The following is a 9407-nucleotide window of genomic DNA, read 5'->3' as shown; positions in this document are numbered from 1 at the left end:
GAGATTCTGGGAAATGGGATTGTATCTGGACAAGATCCCAGACGAGGCGAAAAGACTTGACATTAGAGCAAGATAGTGAAGTCCTCCTGTTTCTGGACATGGTGGGCAAGCACAGGAGTACCTTGTCATAGCAGATTGCGCATGGGGCTGGCTTCCCATTCGAAAAACTAATCAATCAAGTTCTACCTGAAAAGCGCTGCTGATCAGGGCATTCCCTTTTTGGTTGCACTGACGGAGACCATTCTCCTCTGCAGTTAGCAGATGCAGCCGACCCATCGTCGTGTTTGGTTCCACTTCCCATCCATGGTGGTAGCAGGTAACTAACATATAACTATTCGGATGCCTGGAAACAGTCATCTTCTTCCCTAACCTGAACCAATTTGTGTTTGATGATGTTACAGTTGCTTTCATGGATCTTACATCTCCATTTCCTGCATCTTTCATCGCAGGTTCACATACTACACAAATTGTTGAAATGCAATGGACCATGTTACAAATTCCAACTTACTCTTATCTCTGTGACGAGGACAAGGGAGCCCTGTCGGCGGATCCCTGATCCCAAAAGTAACTGGACTCTTGATACGAGTAAAACCCTGTTCACAACATAACTTTACCTTCCTATATGCACACTGAATTCCTTCTGAATTATCTTCCAGGGTGGTAGGGAATTAAAACTCATCTTAAATAACTCTCAAACCACGCTCTCCCTTTTCCACCCTTCTTCCCATGCATCTTCCCTTCTGCCCTCTCACCTCAAGATCTCTCTTATGGCCATCAGAATCCGCTCCACTGATGCCATCTCCACTATTTTTTCCATCAACTCACAACCATCTTACTATAGTTATTTCGGAGTTCCTGTTTTTTTGTTGCCAGCTGCTTAGCATCATAGAAGGAAAATATGTATTAGTAGCAACAACTCTATATTTTTTTGGGAATTTTACCAAAATACCAATTTGAAAAAAACTTATTTATGAAAATAAAAACGATTTCAACTTATTTGCAAAACTACCGAACTTTGACCGGTTCACTGTACATGTGGACAGTCAAAGGCAACACGTAAGCTTTGACCGCTTACGTGTCGACACCACATCAGTGCAGTATGGTAGTTAAACACATGGGCTGTCATTATTTTTACACACATGTCATTTGACATGTCATTATCAATTTCCCTCATAGCCTCGTCATCTCTCTCCACGTCAGCTCACTCCACGTAAGCCCTTTATTATATTTTTTTCGTTCTAATATGTATTCCTCAATCTTTCTCCTCTCCTCTCCTCTCGCCCTCGCTCCTGCTGCCGCTGCTCGGCCTCGCACTCGATGCCCCGCTCTCAACCGCTCTCTTTTTGTCTCAGCCTCATCTCTCGTTCTTCTTCTTCATTCCCGCCCCTTCTCTCAAAACTGAAACCCAACTCACCCTCCAAACCCGAATTTGAATTTCAGAAGCCGATTTAGGAGGGTGATTTTTTAGGGTTTTTGTTAATTGAATCTAATTATTGTATTTCATTATATTGTTGATTTGAATTTAGGTGTTTAATTACTGTATTGATTTTTTTTATTTACTGTTTAATTTCTAATATTATGTTAATGAAATTTCTGCAAAATTAAAATTATTGTAAAGTTTTGTAACATTTTTAATTAAATAATATATTTTTTAATAATTTATTATTTTTTAAATAAGGTGATAAAAAGTATACAAATAAATTATATTTTAAAACACTAAAACAAATTTTTTGTATATTTTTTAATTTATAAATATTTTAAATGGATAATATATGGGTAAGACTTAAGAGTAAAATTTTTTCTATTTATAAATATTTTAAATGGATAATATATGGGTAAGACTTAAAAGTAAAAAAAATTTCTATTTCTAAATATTATTATTTTGTAAATAAGGTGATAAAAGTATACAAAATTGTATTTTTAAACTCTAAAATAAATTTTTTGTATATTTTTTTAAAATTTTAAATATTTTAAATCGATAATATATGGGTAAGACTTAAGAGTAAGATTTTTTAAATTTATAAATATTTTAAATCCATAATAAATGGGTAAGAGTTAGATTTTTTCTCTTTATAAATATTTAAAATATTTAAATATTATTATTTTGTAAATAAGGTGATAAAAAGTATACAAATAAATTGTATTTTTAAACTCTAAAATAACTTTTTTGTATTTTTTAAATTTATAAATATTTTAAATCTAATTAATTTACTTATTTTATTTTATTTTTTAAAATTTGAAGAAATAAAAAGTGTAAAGATAATTTTTTTTTAATTAATAAATATTTTAATTGATATTAAATGGTGTTAAATAAGTAAGAGTTATTTTTTTAATTATTTATTAAAAAATTTAGTAATTTATTATTTTAGATTTAAGGTAATAAAAGTGTATTTGATTTTTTTTAAATTTATTCAAAATTTTATCATGTAATGACATGACAGAATTCTACTGCTCCCTCGCCTTCATGAAAAGAAAATACAGCAGCTTATACGTATCAAAGACCCAAGCTCTGTTTCCTTTACAACGACGTCTAATCTTGGAGATTGTACGAGTTTGAGGCTTCAGTGAATGCAGAAAGCAATAATATAGAATTGGGATTTGCAGTTATCTCTTTAGATGTGCAGTTATCCTGTCATCGGTCTCAAGAGCCATTAAAGAGATCGGCGTTATTATAGAGGAAGAGTTTAGCCGGCGCCGTTGCCGATCCCCCAAGCTCGTACAATCTCCAAGATTAGACGAAACTCGAATTGCCATTGGTTGTAGCATTCATTCACATGGCGGCGAAATGGACCCGTCAGCTTCATCTTCCATGCAAAACCCATCCATCAACGCCAGAAAAAAAAAGCGAGCAAAATCCTATGCTTTTTACGGAAGATAATGTAAACAGAAGAGAATTCAGTCTCAGTTATTTCAACGAAAAGTTGCAATGCAAATTCAATATGGCTTTTGATTAATAGGTTGAAGTTCTCTTCTGGCTATAAAGCCTTTGATCCCTTCTCCAATGATAAGGCTTGATTCTACTGATCTTTCCTTCCGAATCCGACACATTCATGGAAGCAGTAAAGTGCTTCTTACAAGGGATAAAAAAAAAAAACACATTTTACAGAGACAATTGGTCATGGTCAATCATCCGCTTCCAGAGACAAATGGAAACATCTTCAGCTGTTACCGAGAAAATCTGGAAGAGAGAGGAACAAAATGAACCACCAAGAACCTGACGTGAGTCTGTCATGAAAAGATGGGCAGCAGGTGCTTTCACTTTCAGGAGTTTCTGGAGTCTGAAAGGATATGCAATTGGGTGAAGAAGGACAATCCTACAAAAGAGCATTGATTCTGCCAAGACAAGAACTTATTGCAATTGAGGGAATGGTAATGGATTCCCTTCTTCCATCTTTGTTGCATTGGAAAGAACTCGTAATTGAATTACGTAAATGTCTTTGCAATTCATAAGCCTTAGTGTCAATCAAGACCGTTAAAAGGGTAAAAACGTCAGAAAATTATTACTGGTTGACGTGATATGCCTTTTCCAGAAGATACTAATCCGCCCAATGAGTCCGCTTCTTCTCTTCTCCGCTCCGCCTCTATAAATTATCGCGCAGAGCTGCACCACACTGCATTACACCCTCCCCGTTTGAGCAGACATGGCCTCCTCCCACGGCCTGCGCTCCGCTGCTTTGCGACCAATCTCCTCCGCCGACTTCCCGGAAGGGATCGCTTCCGCGGCCTTCCCTCGCCCAAACGTTGTAACCAAAGAGTACTGGGCTGGCGGGACTGATCCTTTCAAGCGGAAGAAGAAGGCATCGTCAATTTGGCGTGGAAGAAGGTCCGCGGCTTTTCTCTTACGACTCTTAGGCCGGTTTAGGAGCAAGAAGAGCAAGGCGCCGGCTCTTTACACTAGTTCTGCTGGCTCGCAAAGTGGGTCGGTCGCCATCGAGTCCTATTTCTCCATTCCGGTCATGCCGGCGATGGCCACCAGTGCGTCTGTGTGAATCAGAGTCTAAAACTTGTTTCGGCTGCTGAAAAGTGAAAACTTCCCTCTCGGCTGCTTGTTGTAGAAATCGATTATCTTGTAAACCCAGTCGAATTTATGATATTTGATTAAGTAATTAAATTACCTGGAAGAATATGATTGAGACCAAGACTTCATGCTGATGATAATCAGCAGCATCTAACACGAGACCCAAGGTTTTTCAGAGATTCAATTATCATGTTGGAGCTGACTCGTATGGATATGAAAAGAACTACTTGGGTACTTCTGTTTTTCCTGCCTACCTTGTCAAGAGAAGGCCGAACAGATCCCCCATTGTAAGGAACTGCTGATGCTTGAAAGCTCCACGGTCCTGCTTCCAGATAGAGAAAAACTCACTGCCGCTGCCAACGATTAGCACTGTTTGTTTATTTCATTTCTCTCAAACAAACTGTTTGATTCGAGCCGTTTTTCCTTCCTTTCGTGGAAATGTGACTCAGAATAAATGAAACCCAATAAAAGCTTCCATCACCATAGCTTCTGGAACGAACAATGAAACTTGAGGCGGTGGAGAGAGGACGCGGAAGAGAGAAAAACATCATAACTGAGAGACTCCCCTCCCCTTCTGAAGTGACATTCATTCCGTTTCAGGTTTTGTCGGCGCTGTGATGGAAGTTTGTGGAACACTTTCTGCTGAACTCTTTGCCCTGAAATTTACAGCTCTCATGGACGTAAATTACAACAATATTTTTTAACTTTGATGTAAACGGCTAAGGGAAAGTTTCCATTTTCTCATATAGTCCATTTTCTCATGAACTCCATTTAATATACAGATCCCACATCTTTTCATATAGCCTTGTTTTTCTCCTAGTCTTTATAAAGCCCACGCTTGTGGATCCAATTAGTGTTAAATCAGGACGGAGTAGGGAACGGAAACTTTTGAGGGATCCTTCAAGTGCGAGGCTACGGAGGCGAAGGCCGCCAACAGTTGGCCGTGCACGATGGAGTTGAGAAATAGCACCGGCGTTGAGGTGTCGACAAAGATGTCACGGTCCAATCCCGGAGCTCGAACGACGTGTTCCCCAGGAGGTTACGTCGTTAGGTTCGTTGAGGTGAGGAAAGGAGTGGACACGACGCCGTTGCCGGAGGTTAGATTTGGACCGGGGACCAAGCACCATGAGAACTTGCCACTGATGGAGGAACACGGTTGACGTACGAACAAGAGAGGACCGCTGCCAAGGCCGATTTGCCGTCCATCCTTGGGTTGTTCTTCCCGCAGCCAAAGGTGACGTTCGGAAAGTAAAGCGGCATCCGCCGGCGAACTCGAAGCTCACCGTCTCCGTCGCCAACGAACCACTTGAGTACGATACAGTATTTATAGAGTTAACAGCAGAGACACAGCAGGGCTTGCAGTGGTTCTATACATTATCATTACCTGTGTCCAAAATCCCGACCATTTCGCCGAAGGAGGTTATGTTTGTTCTCCCGGTGACGACGGAGCTTCTGAACGACGGGTTGGAAGGTGAGAGGAGGTATCAGCACTGGCCGTAGAGCGGTGAGAAAGGAGAATCTCGATGGATGAGAGAGACGCTGAAGAGACGGTTTCCTCCTGCCGTTACTTCAGATAAAAGAAGCCAAAAAGCATCGTCAGTTTGGGTGGTTTCGGAAACAGCAACCATACGTGTGACACAATTTGATATTTTTGTACGGTTTTTTTACCTAAATACCAGTTTTAAAAAACTTATTTACGAAAACAACACGACACCTCGTTAGTGCGGTATGATAGTTGAACACATGGGCTACCACGTAATTATTTTTACACTTCATCTGACATGTCATTTGACACGTCATTATCAATTTCCCTCTTTGCCCCGTCAGCTCTCACTACGCCAGATCACTCCACGTAAGCCCTCCTTTATATTATTTTTGTTCTAATGTTTCTTCCTCGATCTATCTTCTCTCCTCTCCTCTCGCCCTCGCTCCTACTGGTGCCGCTCGGCCACGATCGCTACCCTGTTGCTGCCGCTCGGCCTCGCCCTCGACGCCCCCCTCTCAACCGCTCGGCCTCGCCCTCGACGCCCCCCTCTCAACCGCTCTCTTCGTCTCAGCCTCATCTCTCGTTCTTCTTCTCCGTTCCCCTCTATTCATCCTCTCGTCGCCCCCTCTCTTAATACTCTATCATTTCACTCTCTCGCCGCCCCTTCTCTCAAAACCGAAGCCCTACTCACCCTCCAAACCCAAATTTGAATTTCAGAAGCCGATTTAGGAGGGTGATATTTTAAGGTTTTTGTTAATTAAATCTAATTAATGTGTTTAAATATAATATTGATTTGAATTTAGGTGTTTAATTACTATATTGATTTTTTTGTGATTTACTGTTTAATTTATGATTTTATGTTAATGAAATTTCTGCCAAATTAAAATTATTGTAAAGTTTTGTAAGATTTTTAATTAAATAATATATTTTTAATAATTTATTGTTTTTTAAATAAGGTGATAAAAATATACAAATAAATTATATTTTTAAACAATAAAACAATTTTTTTGTATATTTTTTAATTTATAAATATTTTAAATGGATAATATATGGGTAAGACTTAAAAGTAAAAAAATTTCTATTTATAAATATTTTAAATCCATAGTAAATGGGTAAGATTTAGATTATTTCTATTTATAAATATTTTAAATTTCTATATATTATTATTTTGTAAATAAGGTGATAAAAATATACAAATAAATTGTATTTTTAAACTCTAAAATAACTTTTTTGTATATATTTTTTTATTTTAAATTATTTTAAATCTATAATATATGGATAAGACTTAAGAGTAACATTTTTTAAATTTATAAATATTTGAAATCCATAATAAACTGGTAAGAGTTAGATTTTTTCTATTTATAAATATTTAAATTTTGTAAATATTATTATTTTTTAAATAAAGTGATAAAAAGTATACAAATAAATTGTATTTTTAAACTCTAAAATAATTTTTTGTATTTTTTAAATTTATAAATATTTTAAATATGATAAATTTAATTATTTTATTTTATTTTTTAAAATATGAAGAAATAAAAAGTGTAACTATAATTTTTTAATTAATAAATATTTTAATTGATATTAAAAGGTGTTAAATAATTAAGAGTTAATTTTTTAATTTTTTATTATATTTTTTTGATAATTTATTATTTTAGATTTAAGGTAATAAAAAATATATTTGATTTTTTAAAATTTATTCAAAATTTTATCATGTAATGACATGGCAACTTGCATGGCAGAATACGTGTCAACTATAATGGCGTGGCAGACGATGTGTTAATTTACGGTATCGCATTAATGACATGGCGACGCATAAGCAGTCAAAGCTTACGTCTCGCATTTGACACTCCACATATACAGTGGACTGGTCAAAGTTTGGTACTTTCGCAAATAAGTTGATAAGTAGTTGTTTTCGTAAATAAGTTTTTTCGAACTGTTATTTTGGTAAAATTCCCTAAATTTTAAACATTTCCGATTGAAAATTCTAATCAGACAGAGCTTGGCTTGCTGCAATCAGCACCAGCGAAGGAGACCTTCTTCTCCACGAGATCGAACCCAACCTGCAAATTCTGCTGCGCAACTGCTCCGAATATGGAGATACCTTTATCAACCACGACACCGAGGCACACTATGTCGTCGTGCACATGGATGAGCAGATTCTCCCCGCCCAGTCTCAAATCCGCCCCCGTAAACCCAAAAGTAACGGCAGGGAGACGGGAAGCGTATTTGGCCTCGTAGCACAGTTTGAATGATTGGTCCGGACTCTCGACTGTAGGAAGATTTGCAACGGCGGCGACGGCCGCCACCAGTTGGTCGTGCACGGTGGTGTTGAGTAAGATTACCGGCGTTCCACTGTCCACAATGATATCACGGTCGTCTGATGGGAGCTCGAACGACGTGTTCCCGACGGAAATCCTGTTCAGGTTGAGGGTGTAGAAGGTGACGTCATGGGGTTCGTTGAAGAGAGGAGTGGACACGGTGCTGCCGCCCTCACTGCCACTGCTGCCGATGGTCAGTGTACCCACGGAAGTTTTGTCTTGAATAGGGACCAAGCAGTATGAGAACTTGCCGGAACCTAGTTGACGTACGAGCGAGAGAGGACCGCCGCCGAAACCGACGATTCCGTCCATTCTCGGATCGAACGAGGCAGAGTTGTTGTTCCCGCAACCAAACGCGATGTTCTGAAAAGCAACGCTGCGTCCGCCGCCGGACTCGAAGGTCACCGTCTCCGTCGCGAACGTACCCCGTGTGTACGAGTACGCGTATGTGTAAGTGTACTCGCAGAGGGCGGAGCCGCTGCAGGTGGAAACTTGCCTGCAAGCAGGTGAGTTGCAGGCGAGGCTTCTATAACTAGCAGAAGCGGTCGGATCGAATACTTTATCATTCTGGGTGTAACAGCTCAAGCAGGGCTTGCACTGCGTCCATGTAAGATCGCTCCCGGTGTCGAAAACCCCGAGAATATTCACCGGCGGCGTGCCGATATAAAACGACATAAGATAATTCCCGCCAATGGAGGTCAGTTCTGACCGCCACTGCCGCCGCCGCGCAGTGCTTCTGAGAGACTGGTTGGAGGATGAAAGGAAGTAATCAACGCGGGCCTTTGAGAGAAGGATATCTCTTGCTACGCTATCTCTCAAGGTCAAAGAAGGGTCATAGAACGGAGAAACAGGAGAATCTCGATGAATGAGATCGACGCTGAAGCCACGGTTGCTTCCTGCTGTAACTACAGAGAGACAAAAGAAGATGGCCAAAGAGAAAGAAGCGAGACTTGCAGAAACCACCATTTTTGCAGAGAGAAGAAGGGAAGAAGGAACGGATCGAAAGCTCGATGATACTTGTAAACGGAGAGACGAGAATCTTAAATTGTATCAAGCCAGCAAAGATTTACCTGTCATTAACGTGAGATTACCAGATTTAGTTACACCATAAATTTGGTGAAGTCTCGCATTGGCAATTAAATCTTTTCTAATAGTACCCACCTTCTTCGTTTGTGAACCGTGATCTCCATTTTAATTGCTTTTGATTTGGTTGAACTCTCTTAGTTTACACTTGAACCAGGTGATTGGCTATGTCCAGGAATGTGATGGACCAAGGAATCGAACAAATCCCATATCCATGCATGCACATAAAAGGCTTGTTAGTACACGTTGAGGGAAAGTGAAGTGAATTCGAATTCACTTGTACTTTACTTACCTAATATCATTAATGTGCGCCGAGAGAGTGAAAGTGAAAGTGAATTTCCTACATAATTCACTTTTACTCGTTCTCTCGATGCTCCTCTCGCCCTGACTCCAGAACTCTTGCTTGATGCCTTCCTCCCGACGCTCCTCACTCTCGACTCCTTCTCAGCCACCCTCTCTTCCTTTCAATGCCCAATCTTCGTCTTAGCCAATCAATCACCTT

General features: G+C 39.3%; 1 protein-coding gene across 1 annotated transcript; it reads right to left on the bottom strand.

Moving 5' to 3' along the window:
- Positions 1-7492: 7492 nt before the first annotated feature.
- LOC137958309 (aspartic proteinase CDR1-like) lies at positions 7493-8788 on the bottom strand. The gene has a single exon (XM_068805271.1). The coding sequence runs from the start codon at positions 8786-8788 to the stop codon at positions 7493-7495; it is 1296 nt and encodes a 431-aa protein (XP_068661372.1).
- Positions 8789-9407: the final 619 nt, after the last annotated feature.

Source organism: Aristolochia californica, unplaced genomic scaffold (assembly GCF_029961685.1).
Source record: "Aristolochia californica isolate CCGP_79_NKW_82.1479 unplaced genomic scaffold, dmAriCali1.0.hap1 SCAF_292, whole genome shotgun sequence".
Classification (NCBI taxonomy): domain Eukaryota; kingdom Viridiplantae; phylum Streptophyta; class Magnoliopsida; order Piperales; family Aristolochiaceae; genus Aristolochia; species Aristolochia californica.
The sequence above is the reverse complement of the archived record's forward strand: the minus strand, read 5'-3'. Positions and strand labels throughout refer to the sequence as shown.